Here is a 20,154-nt window from a genome sequence, read left to right on the forward strand (position 1 = left end):
CCAACCGGGTGGTATGGGCGGCATCACAAATAGCACCCTATTCCCTATATAGTGCACTACTTTTGACCAGATCCCCTTGGCACCCTATTCCCTAGTGCACTACTTTTAACCAAAGCCCTGGAGCTATAGTAGTGCACTATATAAGGAATAGGGTGCCATTTGAGATGTAAGCATGGTGTGACTAATATGGGCTGGGGTTGTGTCTTTGCTGGGGGGGGGGGGGGGGCTTATTAGATGTCTGGTGTTGGTGTTGTGTTTTCTGGTGTCTTTTCATGCTCCAAGGACTCTTGAGTCTTGATTACACCGCCTCTGCTGAACTCTTCGTCCTGTGATTCAGTGTATAGAGATGGATAATGGAGAGACGGAGAGACAGAGCCTGAGAAGTATAGGAGGGAGGGAGGGAGGGAGGGAGGGAGGGAGGGAGGGAGGGAGGGAGGGAGGGAGGGAGGGAGGGAGGGAGGGAGGGGGGGGGGGGGTGGCAAAGAGGAAGACAGACCGCGGGGAGGGGTGTCTGGCTCCCCGGTGGCGGTGTGGGACCTGTGTCTTGAGAGTGTGTGGAAAGGAGGGTGAGAGTCGTTGTTCGCCCCATGGCTAATCTAGAAAAGCACTTGTGTGTCCCCGTCTCGTTGTCTCCTCGGACCCTCTCAGGCTCTCCACCTCAAAACTGATATGGATGCCTGGAGAGAGGGAGCAATAGGCTGCATGCAAACCATGGTGACCCCCAACATAGCAGTAATAGTAGAAATAGTCTCTAGAAACATAAAAATATCAACTAAAAACATCTCCACTCTTAAACGACACGTTTCTATCCCAGCACGTGCAAGTCATTAGAATGGTTCCTGTCTAACTGACTTAAAAAACGGCCTAAAGTAGCAGGAACCTGGTATGGGAATGGCCCCTACTTATTTACATGAGTGCAAGTGCGTGCGCCTCCATTAGCAGGCCCGGTTTCGTTCTCTCCTCCACTACTGGTAAGGGGAGTGATCAATAATTCAATAGTTTTGGCGTCTGAATCCAACCCAAACGGCAAGATACACAAGCACTCTAGAGTCTAGTGCATCTGTGAGAGCGGTATTAATTAATAGCAAAATACATTGTGTTTTGTATGGAAATATCGGCTGGTAATGTGATCCGCATTGCTCTAAAATCGGCTCTCGTGTCAGGTGTTTATTAAATCCTCAGTAATGACCGGTTAAGATGTCCGGAAACAAGTCAGGCCAATTTGCTCTGGAAGTCAAGGGGTCTCTATGCATGACGCGCAGTCTCAATGAACCATATTAAACTGTGTAGACATTTCCAATCTGTCTGTACAAGTGTTTGGAATTAAAAACGAAACGAATTCATCTGAGCGTCATGCCAAACAGTGGCCTAATAGACAATAATGATTTTGCTCACCATAAAATAATTCTCAAATTGATATTTAAATGGTAGCCTAATTCCAAAAACAAAGAACCTATTTCAAATGTAGCCTATGGTATATTTTGAAAGCATTTTGAAAGCATCTGGAATAAAGCAATTATTGGAAATGTAATGATGTGTGTAAAAACGAGCTGGCCTTACATAAGAGACAACTGTAAGGCTAGACCAGTGAAAAGTTCCCGAAACAGCTACATCACCACACCGGCATTACACATTATCATTACACACCATCATTACACGCCATCAAACAGTCTTCGTGTCTTTTCGGGATTTTTCCGTGTATTCAATGGACTTGTAATATTCTATAAGCATTTTACTATCGTCTTCAATGCGATATTTGACACCTTTTCCACAGAGGTCTGAAATGTAACAAAACATTTTGAATAATGTACTGGTTTGGAAAGGTTAGGGACTATGACAAAGATGTCCATGATCCTGAGAAAAAAAATAACACGTGGCTAAACGGGCCTGACACAACTGGATCAAATATATCGAAACATGAATCATTTATGTAGCCTTCCATAAGTCTGTGTAGGCAAGGCCTACAACCTGAATACAATCAATGGTAGTAGCAGAAGTAGTAGACTAAATAATAATAATGCATCTTAGCCCATTATAATAATTGTAATAATACCCTTTGTGCAAAAATAATATGGAATAATACAGCAATAATCATATGAAATTAATATATTTTGTAACAAGTTTATCCATCGAAACTAGGCTACACCCCACACATGAGACACATTTGAATGAAAAAATAATGTAAACAGAGGCTATCATAAAAAGAAACTTCAGTTGATTTATTCTATGAACCGAAAACATGTTGTTCAGGTGAGTTCACGTTTCACATAAGTGATGAAAAAAGTATAAGAATTTCTATGATATTTTTAGAAATCCGTGCCTCAGGTAGGGGCTACGTTCACTTTTACTGTTATAAAAACATCAACATTACATAGCCTACAGAATGCACATGATTTTTACACACGGAAAGACAGTAAAATAGAAAACAAAAATGCTCTCACAATGCACTCATAAGCCACAAAATAACAAAAAATAATGCATGTTTCTTGTGTATTAACATATTTTACATGTGCTCCGTACCGTCTCACATATAGCCTACTGCAATTATTGACCAAATATTTTGTCATTCTTAACATGTGACATATATTGCGCTTTCAGTAGGTCGAATCACTCGCAAATGCACTCCATTGCATTGTATAAAACATAGACTAACGGAAGTTCACCATTCGCAAAATAATGTAACATTTTCGGGCAAATGTCTGAATTCCACACATCCTGACACGTCTAGAAGCCACGAAATCCAAATACTGTGACATTGAAGTGAGAGCTTCATCAGGTCCTCGGAGTGTCTGTCTGTCTGTCTGCTGTCCACGGAGGGAGAGCACGAGAGTGAAATGGAACCGACTCAAATAACGTCATCTGTGAGGAAAGACATTCATGCAACACTGCAGAGGAGTTTTCATTTGGACAAGAAAAATAACAGAAAAAAACCTGTCACATAAGTGTATTTTTTGTTGTTGTTGTCTCTATTCGTTCACGAACATCCGCTGTTTCCTTTACAGTGAACACGTTTTTGAAATATAACGAGGCCAGCCTCTATAGTGTCAAAAGGAAATAACATAGCCTAATAATGAAAAACAACGCAGAATAGTTCTCCTTGTTTCACAAAGAGTCGAACGTCCCATGCGGCATCGTTCCTCTTGGAAATCTTGCTCGTTGACACCTCCACCCTAGTTTCACGTTGGTGCAGTTACCACGTGGCATTTGTGAAGACGTAGCCTATATCAACTCCCGCCCTTTATTATCGATTTCACAGTCTATCTTTGTTTTTATCTCATAAATAGCCTATTTTCTATAGTTATACATGATGTCCTTCGTTTAAAAAACAAACAAAAAAACATATATGTCCTTGCTTTCACTTTGTAAAGCATTTTTTGTTTTGATGCCTCTGCGTTGTTGATGACTCTCAAGTCAATAATGTAGGCCTTTTTAGACGCCATATACACCTTGTTGCACGCCTAGTCACAGTCCCAGAGCTGCCGCGTGTTTTTTGGCCTTGAGTCTCAGATCTGCAATACTGGAGTTTTTGTTGGTGTTTTTGGCGGCTGCAGCTGCGGCCACAACCGAGGCAGCAGAGGCGGATTCAGCCGCGAGCGTAGCCAAGGGCAAACCAAATGGCGGGCCCGGAAACATCATGTAAGGGGCGTGCGCTGCCAGGTGAGAGTGCAGGTGATGGTGCGCGTGGGCCACCGCGCTGTCCAACTGCAGTTGCGCCTGGACCTGAAAGGAGAAGGGCGGCACGTTGCAATGACTATCCTACGGACGCACGGATGGGGGAAGAGAGGGGAGAAACATATTAGCTAACTTGTGGAAGGCTGTCTTGTATAAATTTCATAAAGTATTCATTGGGTCCAATTACATTTCAATTACAAGATCCGATGATATGAATTTGAAAATGGCCCTTTCAGATGGAATTGAGATGGAATTGAATCCAACCCTGTTGATCCATATTGTTGAATGCAAGCCGACATAAAACACACTATGTCAATTGAATCAAAAGTCAGTATTAAAACTTGAGGACACAATTTAAGAATCTCTAACGACTGGGGGGGATTTTCTATTAATATGTGGCATAGGCTACAATGGGTATTCACTTGAGGGTCTGATAACAAGCCTAAAAGGCCTTATAGGATTATCTGAATAAGATTTTTGTAACACACTATTATTGGAACACTGTTGTCCCATACCACTTGGACAAGGCCCGTGCCAAGACAGCAGTCTGGTGATTGGTTTAGTCAAAGACTGCACGCTTCAAAGTAACTTGCCTGTTGGAATGGCATCCGTAAGGCCCCCACGTTGACATATGGCGCTACGCGACAACCTTCAAACTGACTCGCGGCTCCAATGAGAACTCCTGGAAAAAAAGATAGGACATCTGTAAGGGAAATAGTCTCCAGATTATAATTGAGGCAAATATGTATACTCCGGAAACAACAAACAATTCCATTATCCAAAATAATGGAGTGCAAATAGCACATCAGGATAACGATTCAGGGAGCCTACTGCCATTCAAACGCTATTGATTTTTTTGCACCATATAGCCTGTAGCAAGACTCTACAACCCTGTTCCTGGAGAGCTACCGTCCTGTATGTTTTCAATCCAAACCCATTTGTAACTAACCTGATTCAGTTTATTAACCAGCTAATTATTAGAATCATGTGCGCTAGATTAGGGTTGGAGTGGAAACCTACAGGACGGAAGCTATCCAGGAACAGGGTTGGAAAGCATTTGTTGTTGTGCATTTGGTGAATTTTAATTTGTAGGCACCCTTGATGGTTATGGTTTTCAAATATGTTCTTGTAACCCTTTCCAAATGTAAACCATTATTATCACGACGCGTAAAATAGGATATTGCAGATGGACAAAGAATAAAAACGCACCTTTGTGTAACTGATTCTCCTGCTTTCTGCATTTGGCCCTCCGGTTCTGAAACCAAACCTGCGGGGAGAGAAATTAATTAGTGACCGTGATTGGCAGCTGCTTGTGAGGGCATGTGTAATTCCGCTCAAAATGACAACAACCGCAGAAAAACAATATCCCAAAGGAGCCCTGAAATATTAATGCGCACGCTTAACACCAGATTTTAATTATTACATGTACAAGGGGGCTGGCTAAATACAACGTAAGAAAGTAGACCACAACGAAAAGGGGGAATGTTATTATCATATTATAGCTGTGTAAACACACTTGTTTGACATTTGCAGGCTATATTTGATCAAAATAAATTACCTTCTCAGCACTGGTTTCATCTTTCTATAGATTAGCGTCCCAGAAGAACCGAATTGCTTCTCTGATATCGGATAGCATTAAGTGATTACGGCTTTGGACATCTGAGCAACGTGATCTGAGAAAAGCGCTCTCTCATTAATGGCTGGTGAAATTAATTACCTTAATCTGCAGGAAAATCTATGTTACTGAAGCATTTAAATGCTTTACAGTTTCGTTTAATTACCGCCATAACACGCCCTACACAAAGCTATTTCTGAGGATAGCTCTTTTCCTTTATGTCTGTTCTTTAAAAGCATAATGTTCCGAGGAGTAGGCTATCTTGGAACGGAGATAAGGCGTCTCATTACTATGATAATCTACTTTGAATCCCCTACAAAGCTGTGGATAAATTAGCCCACAACACAGATTACCAATTCTCCTGCACAGAGCGCATCATGGACAGAATGGAAATTATATTGATAAGTCTATCAATATGTCGTAAGCGCCATCCTCATATTTTGACCACGTAGCCGTGTCAACAATTTTTTTTTAATTTTTTTTTTATTTCACCTTTATTTAACCAGGTAGGCTAGTTGAGAACAAGTTCTCATTTGCAACTGCGACCTGGCCAAGATAAGGCATAGCAGTGTGAACAGACAACACAGAGTTACACATGGAGTAAACAATTAACAAGTCAATAACACAGTAGAAAAAAAGGGGAGTCTATATATACATTGTGTGCAAAAGGCATGAGGTAGGCAAATAATTACAATTATGCAGATTAACACTGGAGTGATAAATGATCAGATGGTTATGTACAGGTAGAGATATTGGTGTGCAAAAGAGCAGAAAAATAAAAATAAATAAAAACAGTATGGGGATGAGGTAGGTGAAAATGGGTGGGCTATTTACCAATAGACTATGTACAGCTGCAGCGATCGGTTAGCTGCTCAGATAGCAGATGTTTGAAGTTGGTGAGGGAGATAAAAGTCTCCAACTTCAGCGATTTTTGCAATTCGTTCCAGTCACAGGCAGCAGAGAACTGGAACGAAAGGCGGCCAAATGAGGTGTTGGCTTTAGGGATGATCAGTGAGATACACCTGCTGGAGCGCGTGCTACGGATGGGTGTTGCCATCGTAACCAGTGAACTGAGATAAGGCGGAGCTTTACCTAGCATGGACTTGTAGATGACCTGGAGCCAGTGGGTCTGTGCAACAATGCAATATAACACACATCTCGTGTCTTATTGATTTTATTATAAATCTTTACGTAGACTGAAAACAGAAGCAAATAGCCCACCGCGAAGTAAGCAAAGACGTTGCTACTTTAAAACAAAAATAAATTGGCCTTTGTGCCGGAAATGGTAATTTCATCCCTGCATGCAACTGTGGCTAGAAAAGGGCCCAATGAATCGCATGGTCGTTTACATCATGTACTGAAAATAGAAAAAGCAGCAGATCTTGATTTGGGAAGAAAATAATACATAATTTATGTAAATCCTCGAGCTGTGCTCCTTGCACTCGCCTTGCTTGTGACACAATACGCCTTGGTAAAATTCCAACTCTCGCCGGGATACGTTGCAAAAAGCGCTTGCTTTAACTTTTATGGGGGAGGGAGGTCTTTTTGGCTCGTTTTATGATATTTTAGAAAGAACCGACATATTCAGTGAATAAATACTCGCTCCGTCGTCTCCCTGGGCCGATGCATAAGGGATGAAAGAGGCTGAAATAAGATATTATGGGGTTTGATAAATCAGATCAGAACCGATGTCTATGTTCATTGTCATTGCTCGGCTCAGTCACTCTTCTCCGGTTACACAGAGACTGACGTCCCCCCCTCTCCGAAACGGCTTATTGGGTTTCAGTAGTACAGATGGTCTTTCCCGGTGGAAAAAATACAAGACAGATGTATCTCGTGCGAGCAACATATAGGTTACTAACAAAGTGGGGACAAATATTGTGTTTGTTTTCTACAGGATTTTGAATGTCTGATTTAAAATTAAATTGATCGTATAATAATATTTTTTTAAACAAAATTGTAATCTGAAACTTGGCACAATGTGGTTTGCACGATAGGCCTACATATATGACAAGATTATAGGCCTTCATTGAGATACACTGTACAGCGTTATTCTTTTTTACATGGAATAACTCTCTTTCTTTATTCTCACTCTTTCTTTCTTTATTCTCTCTCGCTCACACACACGCGCGCGCGCGCACACACACACACACACACAGACACACAGAGAGAGAGAGAAACACAGCATATTCAGAAAATCAGATTTCATCCATTTTAACATTTCAGTTTTAGTTTTCTTGATAGCCAAATACATCAACTATAAAATGTTGATCAATTGTTTATAGTGTAACTTTCTAGAATGGTGCTATGCCCCCCCCCCCCCCCCCCCCCCAAAAAAAGCCACAAGAAGCATGTAAATAAACCCCATTCTCAAGAGACCGGTAGTGGTACATGGTTTCCCTCTGTGCGTAAAAGTATAGTCGAGAACATGAGGACAACTGTTTCCTCTAGACATCGGGTTCTCTTTTGTCAAATATTCCTAATATGAGCAACACACGACATCTTTACACATAGACAACAAACCTAAAGAAGATAGAGAGCCCCTTACTTGTACTCGAGCCTCGGACAGCCCTAGCCGCTGGCTCAGCTCCTCCCGCATGAAGGCATCTGGATAGTGGGTCTCATCGAAAAGCCGCTCTAGCTCGTTCAATTGCTCCAGTGTAAAGTTAGTCCGACTTCTCCTCTGCTTGATTTTAGTCTGTGCCTCGTCCTCCATTTGCTTTGTGTCCTCTTTTCTCTCTTTCATGTGCGTGGTACCTACAGAGAAGGGTAGCAGCAAATGAATGAGGGTGAGTAAAAAGGCCTCAGCTATACAAGGGTAGAGGAGGAGGCATCACACAACGACCTTCCTAAAGCGAACATGTGGATCCATCCTCCCAAGCATTACACCAATATCAGCTTCGGATGTTTTGTAGTCCTACAGAAAGGTCCTCAATTGTTAACTCCTTATAAATATGCATTGAGGTGCTCACTGTTGGATGTCCTATCGCTTATCATAGCTCGTGTTTTCCTGTTTAGGATATAGGACCAGCAGCTCGGTTTATATTGTTCATGATGTCACTACAATTGTATTGTAATGGCTATGATATGATTTGTACTAAGGTATAGGCCTACCCGTTGTGCAAGTGTGGGATTTATCTAATTGTATCTGCCCAATGTCATTCTCCACGGTTGTATAAAGTGAAACGACTGATTATTAACATTTGAAGACGTAAAAGATTACCATCCCAGCTAATGCAACATTAGGCTATTTGTTTGATCTAGGCCAATGCAATTAGTGATCAATATGATAGTCAATATAGCGAAAATACCTATTCCAATTAATATTATTATTATTATTATGATTAGGATGCATAATTACTGATGACATAATCCAATTAAATGATTAGAGAACATGTATGAAAAACATAAATACATTAATATGAATAATTTCTGCTAGGCCTGTTGATTTTTTGTGTTATTGGATCATTTAAATAGCCATCTTTTCTCCCAGCCTTTTTGTCTGTATGCGGTTGATGAATATCTCAATACAACACATTGTTTCTTGTTACTGAAATTATATCGCGTTTCAGATGGGGTTACACAGTGACCAGCCATGGTCCAATTGTGGACTTGATAATTCCAAAATAAATGCGTTTATCTTTTAAAAGCATGCTATACCATTTCTCTTCAGACAGAAAAGCACTTAACCGGATAGACCTACCTAATTCAATTGTGGACCTGGTATTACACTCAACATTGCATTACACAGCCACTACACATTATGACAACAACTAGGCTATAAACGTAAGATTACTTTTAGTGTCCCTCACAGTCACATGAAGCTAAACTTGTAATTGGGCAACATTCAAAATACAAAAGAGTGCTAAAACATGCACGTAGGCATATAAACGTATACCAACTTATAGAAGCAACACCTTCATTTGTTTTTCCCCCTGCGATATACACAAAAGCATGCAAGGATATGTTCTTTGACTAGGCCGGTGACATGTTTGTCAAAGTTAGCGCACGGGGTATTCCCAAAGTATGAACGTTAGAGCATAATTCAAAAAGATGTTGACTTTGTTTAACCTCAAAGCAGTTGCATTATAGTACATCGCATAAGAAAACCGTATGAACGCATAGCTGGAGGCTAGTTTACCATCGATCAGTTTCGGGCTTCCCACATCCCTGGTTCTCTCTGGCCCCAGCATGTCCGGTTCCCTGCCTGGCGATCGCGCGTCTACCCGAGCGATATCGTTCATTTCCTCGCGATTCGGATCGCTGGCGAGACCCTCCCTGGCTCGCGCGGATCCGGTCTCCAGCACCTCCCTGTACGTGATCACTTCCTTCTTTTCCTTCACTTTCTGATCAAAAGACTTCGACACAAACGCGGTAAGTTCTTCCATCACTGCTCCAAAAAATCTCCTCGTCTTGGTCTCTCACTCTCGCTCTCTCGTTCTCTCTCTCTCTCAGTTCCACAACAGTTTAAGACATCAAGAGTGTTTATTTTAGACGACCTAAATGCAAGGTGATGTTGTTGCCAACTCTGGATCTCGTGCTGCAGCTAAATGTATAAGATCTCGACAAATTCTTCTTGCTGCGGAGTTCCAACCTGCTGGTGATCCGCTATTGAAGTCACAGTATTTATACTTTGCAACGCCTGCCCCTTGATCTGTGCAAATTACCTCCCCTCAGGATGCCGGGATGAGCCCCCTTCCCTTCGCCTGTACTGACAGCATCGAAAAACAGATTAGCAGCCCTTCAGATTTCACATCATTCTTACGAGGTTGCTATTGGCCATTAATCCAAGATTGACAAGAAGGACTAATTAATTTAATTAAGCGTGGATTCGTTGCTATTGTCCTGAATTAGTTTTTTAAACACCAGGGAGATGGGCAGGATTTCTGCAGGGGTGTGGCTAAAACTGAAAATGACAAGCTCGTGCGGGGAGCACATAACGGAGCTTCCTCCAAATCTCTGTGATCTGGGAAAAAAAGAGACAGCGACAGTGATACGGAGAGAGAAAGGTAAAGAGAGGACCAACTGGGATGCTTGGTGGAGGCTCACCGTAGCCAGACACTCACCTTGACTCACATGCAACGATAACGCGTTTGAACAATGTTTTCTGCTCAAATAACAGCAAATAAACACATAGTTGAAGCAATAACAGATAAACTATTCTGCATGTTGATAGTTTGTATATGTTACTTGTTAGTAATTTGTGGTGTGTAATTTGTAAGAACAATAATTTGATAAGCAGCTATCATATTAATAATAATCACAATAATAATAATAATAACAATAACAATAGTAATCATAATAATAATGATAATAATAATACAAATGATAAAAGTAATACATATTTCTCCCATGATTTGGAAGATAGCATAATTCATTATTCGATTTTGATTTAGTTTTTTACAAGCCTGTTTTTAATTGAGGCTATGAATGACCAGATAATTATGATCAATAGTTTTTGTTCTTCAAATGTCTTCAGATGACAACTGAAATGATAAAACTGATCTCACATTTTTGTCTTAATTTATTAGATAATGTATTTACATTTTAAATCAGCAATTATATTAATCTGAAGTCATTAGGGAAACTATATTGCTTAATATCAAATCTCGATAGACTTTCTCACGCCATTAGAATGTTAAACAGCAACTAAACGTTTAATTAAAGCTTTTCATGTGATGCGTTGCCATTGGGCGTGTTAATTATGGTTTCTTAAGTTGACTGCCTATTGAAATTATTGCACATTTGCAAAATAAATAAACAATGGTTCATTTACGGTGAAGGTTACTGGATGCCGTGGGGACAAAGCAATTAAGTGAACTGAAAAAGGCTAAATATAAGCCGGAATGGGATGGGATACAGCTGTATGATAGGCTATCACTTGTAAATTTGATGCAAAATTAAAGCGCGTTTATTGATAATCTATATAAATATTTTTTCCACACACAGGCTCGAACAATTCCTCTTATTAAAAATTAATGATGTCTCCGCTCTTGAACCTTAGGCATTAATTATTTTTCTGCGGCCTCTGAAAGCAGCAGAAATTATAGGCTGCTATTAGGCTAGATAATTTAAATTAATCTGTAACCTGCTATTTATATCACAATAAGTACAAAGACCTACACACTTTAGTAGTTTAAGTTCTATCAATTGCAAAGATAAACATGTTCGATCCATTTCAACGTGGGATGTCGTAAAGGTTAGGCTACTAATAGAACACCCTTTCCAATAAGTTAATAAAAAGTTAGTATTCCGCATACGTAAACTACCATGGAACCATCTCCGAGTTAAAGTTTTAACATAGGAAAACCGAGAAACAAGAAAACTATTGGCTATCGGACATTTATTTAGACTAGGCCTATGGTATTTTAGGAGTTTATATGCTATATAACCTGTATTCACTCTAATAGGCCTAAATGGATAATCAACCCCCCAAAAATGATATGCTCCCTTTGTGTGTGTATGTGGGTATGTGTGCCTTTTGCGTATGTGTGTTTGTATGTGTGTGTGCGTGTTGCGCGCGTGAAGACAAAACCTGTGGACCAAAGAGCAACATTTCTATTCAATTAATTCTAGCACAATACATGTTAGGCTTAAATTACTCCTAAACCTATCAAATTATTATTATTAATTCAAAGTAGGCCTAATGAGAGCAAATGCATGGGGTGCACATACGAATGTTCTTCAAGCAACCCCAAATGCTTTCTCTCGTTTATTTAATAGGTAGTCTATTTGGGAAGAATCCTTTGTTAAAGTAGGTTATAAGAAGAAACTTGGAATAGTCTGACATCATTGACATGGCTTTCATATCGTACTATTTGAATGTAACGCGACAACCTTAACCATAAAGCAAGACAAAAAAACAAAGAAATGGTACTTTGCTTTAGCCTATCTGCTCTATAATTGACTTCAAGTCCTAATGCGTCAAGTTGCGTGAAATCTGATTAGCCTAGAAATACTTCAGTGCCGAATCAGAGTGAGAGTGTGGGTGATATTCCTTTGAAATATGCCTAATGATAATTTATATTCTATGTGAGGCGCCAAATATGTGATTGGACTGTGATATGTGGTTGTCCCACCAAACTATCTTAAAATGAATGCACTAACTGTAAATCGCTCTGGATAACAGCGTCTGCTAAATTATTAAAATGTAGACTAATTGCAGGTCTGATAGGTCTACAAGTCTACATTTTCCTCAAATGACATGAGCAGTAAGATTTGCAATTATAACCAATTCGGAGATTATTCGGCATTCACAGTTTATTTTACACTCATAATATCTCAAAATAAAAAAATGACCGTTTTATTATAGGCCTACAACTTCATGCTACTGTTTCCCATAGCCTAGGCTATATACGATATAACGTAACAAAAGTTATGCAACTTCACGAAATATAGGCTAAACATACACAATTGTAAAATATGACAAGAGTAGCATAGAGATCATTGATTGAGAGACATACGAACGATAGCTCTGTTATAGATTCTCTTGCCTGCGTGTTTCATCCGAGCGTTCTTCAATCGATGTGCTCTCGATCTACTAGTTTAGTCTTTTGAGCAGTGCATGGTGGTGTATTTCGAGTGGTTTTCAAATGAAGGAGGAATATTTGTCGCATGATACCTGGTATGAATTGTTGTTTTTCCCCCAAATTTACAGTCACTGTATAAGTAATGTTTGAAATACATCAATGCTGGTAACAACGTTGTAGCTATTTACCGTAACACAAAAATGCCTATAAGTTAGTCAGCTGTGCTTCGCTGCAAACTAAAGCTAACACGATAGCTAGCATACCAGCAGTCTTGAAATGGCAAATTCTGCCTGCATGCTATAACCTGAAAATGAAAACTTCACAGTATATTTTTAACACATGCATAAACGGTAGCTATTTCAACAATTATTTGGGAATGCAAAGCTAGCCATTATGCTTGATAGCGTAAACTGTCGCTAGTTAGCGCTATGATAATGTAAGTTCATTGTTTACATTCTGTCCACGCTCTCTTAAGGCAGGTGGAGCCGAGTTGAAGTTAGCTAACGAGCTCTTTGACATACTGATTGCACAAGTATATTCAGAATATAAAAGTTATTTTGCCAGCTATTTGTCAGTCTTGTAGGAAGGAAGGAATGGGGACATTAAACAACGTAGCCTCTCGCCACAGTACAGCTGTGGACTGGAACTTTTAAAACGACTGATTTGAGCACCCAAATAATAGCCTGCAATTACACAGAACAATGTCATGTGTAATTGCAGGCTATTCTTTGGGTGCTCAAATCAATAGTTTATATACAAAAAACATTGTATGTGACATCGCAACTCCAGTCAGCCCGCACTAGTCGCCGCTCAACTCCATCGTAAATCGTTGAGTTTAATCGGCTAGATGTAGGCCTACTGTTTCGTCTGAGAAATCAATGAATAACGATTTGATTAAATTAAATAAGACGTCCTTTTTCCTGCTGTTATGCTTTCTCCCTCTCCCAGACCCAGTGAAGTGAGGGATAATGGGACACCACTCCTCTGACAGCTAGGAGGACAGCCATAGCAGGAGGAAGAAGAAGGAAAATCACGGAAGGCGCTCCTATTCCTCCAGCTCCTCCGGTAGCCAGGTGACCAGCCACAGAAAGAGGTCCAGCAGCTGCTCCAGAGACAGAGACAGGAGGTAGGTCTATATAGAAATACTACAATATACAGAGACCGTTAGATGAGTTAACTACTATACTACACTGGCAAAGATAGGAGGGCAGAAAGAAAGGACAGACCTGCATGGTACTTGAACTGTGTACAATACTAGAGGAACATGTATACTGTCTCCTTCTAACAGAGGTGCATGAATAAAGGAGCAAACTGAATGTGTAATGGATCATCAGCTGTAACAGGGGCTGGTCTAGTGGTAGTGCCATCATCTCCGCACCACATATGCCTGTGGAGGCGGCGGTTGGATCCCCCCGTCCTGCCACTCACTTTGTCTCCTGTATCCCTCTCCTCTATCTCTCCATCTACATATCTAGCTAGCTATCCCGAATATGTTTATGAAACGTGCCTTAAAATATATATTTAAAAATAATAATTATTGAAAGACGGTGTCAATTGAGTAGGATAATACTACTTTATAGAGCTACTACTTAGGGTGTCCAATCCAAAATGCATCTTTAGACCAATGGGTAACTCCGCAGTGCGTTAAAGAATGTAGAGGGAAGATTGATATTCATTTTGACATGTAGTATTTTCACATTTTGGTATACGCTTTTCATATTCATTCAAAATTAATGCAAGCGTATCTCTGTGAAATGTCGACGGACAGGGCCTAAAATTAACACCTGCCAAATGCGGGTAGATGTTGGTATTTTCCGGGTAAGATGTCTATTTCACCAGCCACGTTGGCGGGTGGTCAGGGCTCCAGAGTGCAAGCATTTCACTTAAATTTGTGAATAAAAATAGTCAAGTATAATCACATTTATAGTAAAATGAATGCAGCAGTAGCTGTTTTCAAAGTGTTTCTGCCATTTCGTTTCATTGCTTGTAAATGAATCGTACAATGTCAAGAACTACGAATCCTGTATAGCCTATTCCCCCTCGTGCTGCAACACTGCCTGGCAGAAGCGCTGCGCACAGGCATAAAAGTTGGTCTAATTTACTTGAAACGAATGTCTACTGAAGTGAGACTTTGTCCTTGTGTTTCTAGAATATGTACATTGGTTTGTTCACAAGCTAGGTTGTTGTTCTATGTTTTGAGTTTCATCTGCTAGGGAAGAGAAGACAACACTTCTACAAGTCAGACTCAATCTCACAGGCACAAACATGACTCGAGTCGCGCTAACATGGTAACCTCCCGTCCTTAAGGGGGCAGGTGACATCTTTTGGTTATTTTGGTTAAAGGCCACCAAAAATGACCTACTAGCCTCTGCTAGGCCCATATCCCGGCTAGCTAAAGAGGTCCATCAGCCACTCCTTGGGCTACAATACCTATTTTTCCAATTGGCCTGGACCTCTTTTATTGCCGATACGGAGCCCTGCCGATCCATCATGACTGGACTACCGACGTAATCCGCCCGAGGGTTTTTTTCAACAGGCTCCTCCGTCGCGATGTCCTCTGAATGCCCATCTGGTAGCCGCGGACCGCTAGCTGTCTAGAGTAGAGGTCGACCGATAAATCGGAATGGCCGATTAATTAGGGCCGATTTCAAAAAAGTACTTCATTCATCAGGCTACTCCCACTGTCCTCCATCACTACACAGACAGCTAAAGGGAAGGGGAGGGAGATTCATAGAGGGGATGGTGGAGTAGAGGGATAGGGTTTTATACTATTGTTGCTATAGAGCAGGGCCGCCCAAATTGGGGTTTGCAGGCCAAACTTGGCCCTCAACAACATTCGGTTTGGTCTGTCAGGTACTGTATGTAGTAATAAGTTATTTGTGTGGTCAATGAGCCTTCTAAGCTTCACCATCAAGCCTATTTGTGGTGTAATTGAATGTAACAAGTAGTGGATGTGGTGTTGGTGAGTACAAAAGGAAAAGGAAGTACCCACAGTGGTCTGCTAGTGGGAGATTCTCAATTGGGCAAAAGTCTGTCCTCACTGTGACTTCTCCGTCCTACTCTCCTCCATGACCTAGAAACCGATAAGTGGTTGAGTGGTCAAGGAGAGTGTAAATTTGCTAGTAGGCGAGCGGGGGATTATGCTCACCTTCTCGATGACCTACAGTGCCTTGCGAAAGTATTCGGCCCCCTTGAACTTTGCGACCTTTTGCCACATTTCAGGCTTCAAACATAAAGATATAAAACTGTATTTTTTTGTGAAGAATCAACAACAAGTGGGACACAATCATGAAGTGGAACGACATTTATTGGATATTTCAAACTTTTTTAACAAATCAAAAACTGAAAAATTGGGCGTGCAAAATTATTCAGCCCCCTTAAGTTAATACTTTGTAGTGCCACCTTTTGCTGCGATTACAGCTGTAAGTCGCTTGGGGTATGTCTCTATCAGTTTTGCACATCGAGAGACTGAAATTTTTTCCCATTCCTCCTTGCAAAACAGCTCGAGCTCAGTGAGGTTGGATGGAGAGCATTTGTGAACAGCAGTTTTCAGTTCTTTCCACAGATTCTCGATTGGATTCAGGTCTGGACTTTGACTTGGCCATTCTAACACCTGGATATGTTTATTTTTGAACCATTCCATTGTAGATTTTGCTTTATGTTTTGGATCATTGTCTTGTTGGAAGACAAATCTCTGTCCCAGTCTCAGGTCTTTTGCAGACTCCATCAGGTTTTCTTCCAGAATGGTCCTGTATTTGGCTCCATCCATCTTCCCATTTATTTTAACCATCTTCCCTGTCCCTGCTGAAGATACTGGACATAAACCCCCTCCCAGCCTCCTACAAACGCACGCTCGCTTGACACTCCCCTCTGCAGTCGTTTAGACAAGGCCGGTTGATGGTAATTATTTATGAGCTTTGGTCAGGGTCCATTACGCGTGATGGGAAATCATTGGTGGTCTTGAGAGAATAGCTCACTGATCTGGGGCCGGCTGGGTGGCGTGGGGAGGGGCCGGTTGTAGCCGTTTAAACCATTAGCCTTCAGTCTTCCCACTCATTCATTAGCTGCCTAGGAAGTGCTTCTGTCAAATCAAGGAGTCGGACATGGCCAAGGAATGGTTGAAAATAGATACCAGGTTCAATAGATTAAGTTAGGCCTTCATGTATGAGGCTACGTCTGCATCTCCCTATAGGCCAGTGGTCAAAATTAATGCGCCGTATAGGGAACAGGGTGCTATTTGGGACACACCCTACGTGTGTAAAGATAACCGCTACCCTAAGTCTCCAGTGAAGAGCAGCAAGTGTTCACTAGCTGTTCACCAGGCATTAAATAGCTCCCCCCACACTTTTCCGTTGAGTTGACACCGAACACACAGTCAGTGTTGGTGCACATGTCAACCCTGCTCCCACTATTCACTTGGATGGCTTCCGTCATGCCGGAGCGCAGAGGCAGCCTCCCTCTCATGTGCCGTAGCGGCGTCTTTCTCTTTCTGTGAACCAGCCGTGTTTTGTTCCATTATCTTCACACGCCTGTGTGTGTGTATATACTGCAAGTTCAAATAACATGTCTTGTCCTGGACGTTTCTTCTGCTGAACGCGAGTCTGAAGTGCTTGAGTCAGGGCCACGACGGAAGCCGTCTTCCTGAACCAACCCGCCTCTGTGATCCAACCAACCCGTTGAATAGTAATACAGTGCTCTTTCTCTCTCAGTAAGTAGTAACAAGTTTGTTTTGATAGTTCAGCGTCTATTATTTGTTCAGTGTTTTTTTTCTCTTCCCCTCTTATCTTGCTGGGCTCCCAATGGAGAGGGCCTGTTTTTTTAGTAGTAAGCATATGTGAGTATTTGGTGCGGGAGAGAAACAAATAGAAAGAGAATAGTTAATAATGAATATTACTCAAACTGTTTCAGAGTCAGACAAGCCCCCCTCAAATGTACATACTCTCCCACCAATGATCGCTGCTTCACACTATCAATCAGAGCGCCATTTAGGCAACGGCAGTGTTTACAAAACAGAATAGCATTTGTTCCACACCACTGTCGGAAGCCCCAGCCCCAGCTGAGGAGCTCCGTGGCTGCAGCCCCTGCTGACTGCAGCCCCTGCTGACTGCAGCCCCTGCTGACTGCAGCCCCTGCTGACTGCAGCCCTTGCTTACTGCAGCCCCTGCTTACTGCAGCCCCTGCTTACTACAGCCCCTGCTGACTGCAGCCCTTGCTTACTGCAGCCCCTGCTGACTGCAGCCCTTGCTTACTGCAGCCCCTACTGACTGCAGCCCCTGCTGACTGCATCCCTTGCTTACTGCAGCCCCTGCTGACTGCAGCCCCTGCTGACTGCAGCCCTTGCTTACTGCAGCCCCTGCTGACTGCAACCCCGCTAAGGCTGCAGCAGCGTGTCTGTCAGCACCACTTTGGTCCAAAACCACCAAGATACGTGGTTAAGACAGCAAGGCTTGATGATTCGATGAACAGCCACTGGCACTTCTTGGGGGCTAGGTATGGAAAGTAATAAGGGAATGATTTGATTACTGAAATTAACAACGCAACAAATTAGGATTGTGAGGGATATATATTTATGTATGAGATGGGACTGGGAGACATGTCTTCTCTGTTACTCAGTCTAACGTGTTGTGAAAGACGGGTAAGAACACAGAGAATGAGAGAGGATCTACTGCTTGGGGAGGAAGCACAGGGGAGAGGGTGTGAAGGGCTGAGCCAGAGGGTTGATATGTGGTGTGTGTGTGTGTCTGTGTGTGTGTGTGTCAGACGCAGGCGGCGGTCCAACAGCAGCTCGTCCCGAAGGAGGAGGGAGCGGAGATGGAGACCGAGGCAGGACCAACCGCTCCCATAGGACATGCAGCCGCACCCGCAGGTATGATGGGGACTGAGGTAGTGGGGATGGGGGGACTTGGTAGGGGGAGAGAAGGGCTCAAGTGGGTTTACAGCGGAATTACTGTAGTTTTGTGGGTATGAGGTTTGCGAGTAGCAGGTGCTGGCTATCAATAGGTGCCTGACTACCACACACACACCATACTCTACTCTCTCCAGCGTACGCATACTCTGTGTTTGTCCCTTATTTTTGGCTCAATTTCACAATGATCATGATTGGTTCCAGCAACCACACTCTGAATGTTGCCATTTTGCTTGCTGTTTACAGCAAAACATACTCAAACAAAAAACAACAACATTTGTAGGGACTTGGTGTGCATTTGCATGCGTGCACGTGTGTTCATGATAGTGTGTGTGTGTATGTATGTATGTGCCAGCCAAGCAGGCAGCAGCAGCTCAGTGTGGTTTGCTTGCTGTGGTGGCGAAGGCCATTATCACATGGCAGGCTGTCATTAAAGAGACTGTGACTCTTTCACTACTGGGACAGCTAATGACACACACAAACAAACACTCTCTCTCTCTCTCTCTCTCTGTCTCTGTCTTTGTTTCTGTCTCTGTGTCACTGTCATTGGTTGGCTGGGAGACACACAATGGGGGAGGCTCTATGCATGGTTGTCCATGTCATTAACAACTCTGCTGTTTAAATCTGTTTTTATCATATTTAATTGTGCACAAGGCCCCTTGTTTACTTGTTGTATGGCTACAGAGAAGAATTGACCAACCGTTTTAGTCACAAAGAAGCGGTTTCATATATTCATTAGGTTAGATGAGATGGCGGTGATTAAGGAAACTGGTGACAGAGACTTTGGACTGTCAGAGCTAGCAGGGGAGCCTAATTGGGTGGAGGTGCCCTTCTTACATGGAGAATGACATTGTTTATACATATGTACACATGCACACACTGCCAAACCACAGATGTTCTTTTGTGACGCTCCGCCAACGACAGCGTTGATTACAACAACACCTCCCCCCAAACCAAACAGACATTAACGCCAGTCTCACATGAAAGTAGTAGGGAGATTTTGGAATTACAGTCGATGATATCTCTGTGTTAACAAATGAAGCAATGCGATTAAAGAGGGAAGCCTCCTGTAATCGGCTTAAGCAGAGCTGTGAGGGTGGGGGGTGGAGGGGGCACTGCAACCTGAATGTTAAGTGGGGAATACGTTTCATAATTTCTGTCTCGACAATGGCCAATCTGCAGCGATGCCAGTCCATCAGGGCAAACGCACCTGCAGCAAGCTACGGACCGTTTCACCTGTGGTAATTGCTTAGTACACGAGTTGCTATTAGCGCAAACTTCAACTATTCATACCTGTTGGGTTCACTGAATGAAGCAAGGGGAAACTCATGAAAGTTATAAGAAAATGTCAGGGTTTGCAGTTTATATGGATTCAATGGCAGATCGCACACCACTGATTGTGGGAAGTATCGCAAATAGGCCTATAACGTTCC

At 42.1% G+C, this 20,154-nt stretch overlaps 1 protein-coding gene and 1 long non-coding RNA gene across 3 annotated transcripts in view; one reads left to right on the forward strand and one right to left on the reverse strand.

The window, feature by feature from the left end:
• Positions 1–2,198: 2,198 nt before the first annotated feature.
• Positions 2,199–10,000, reverse strand: LOC110507357 (short stature homeobox protein 2). Of its 2 annotated transcripts, none has more exons than XM_021587298.2 (5): positions 9,429–10,000; positions 7,836–8,044; positions 4,882–4,939; positions 4,266–4,354; positions 2,199–3,720 (listed from the first exon to the last, which is right to left on the reverse strand). In XM_021587298.2, exons 1-5 carry the CDS (start codon positions 9,673–9,675, stop codon positions 3,463–3,465), a joined length of 861 nt encoding a protein of 286 aa, XP_021442973.1. In that variant the 5' UTR covers positions 9,676–10,000; the 3' UTR covers positions 2,199–3,462. The 2 variants fall into 2 exon arrangements, with proteins under 2 accessions (XP_021442973.1, XP_021442972.1); XM_021587297.2 differs by having other exon boundaries at positions 2,199–3,756; positions 9,429–9,997.
• A 2,828-nt stretch (positions 10,001–12,828) lies between these two features.
• The window catches only part of LOC118936606, an 84,185-nt gene continuing 76,859 nt past the window's right edge, over positions 12,829–20,154 (forward strand). The window contains exons 1-3 of the long non-coding RNA XR_005039944.1: positions 12,829–12,911; positions 13,765–13,942; positions 18,577–18,682. This is a non-coding gene — a long non-coding RNA (uncharacterized LOC118936606). The remainder of the gene's footprint in view (positions 12,912–13,764; positions 13,943–18,576; positions 18,683–20,154) is intronic.

This window comes from Oncorhynchus mykiss, chromosome 27 (assembly GCF_013265735.2).
Source record: "Oncorhynchus mykiss isolate Arlee chromosome 27, USDA_OmykA_1.1, whole genome shotgun sequence".
NCBI classification, from domain to species: domain Eukaryota; kingdom Metazoa; phylum Chordata; class Actinopteri; order Salmoniformes; family Salmonidae; genus Oncorhynchus; species Oncorhynchus mykiss.

What these genes read in the sequence shown, in the direction of transcription:
- LOC110507357 (XM_021587297.2), bottom strand. Translation starts at nt 9,675, where the DNA reads ATGGAAGAACTTACCGCGTTTGTGTCGAAGTCTTTTGATCAGAAAGTG. An exon ending in AAGCCCGAAACTGATCGATG is followed by an intron (nt 8,045 to 9,428) that starts GTAAACTAGCCT and finishes CCTTCTCTGTAG; the next exon opens with GTACCACGCACATGAAAGAG. An exon ending in TGTCCGAGGCTCGAGTACAA is followed by an intron (nt 4,940 to 7,835) that starts GTAAGGGGCTCT and finishes CTCTCCCCGCAG; the next exon opens with GTTTGGTTTCAGAACCGGAG.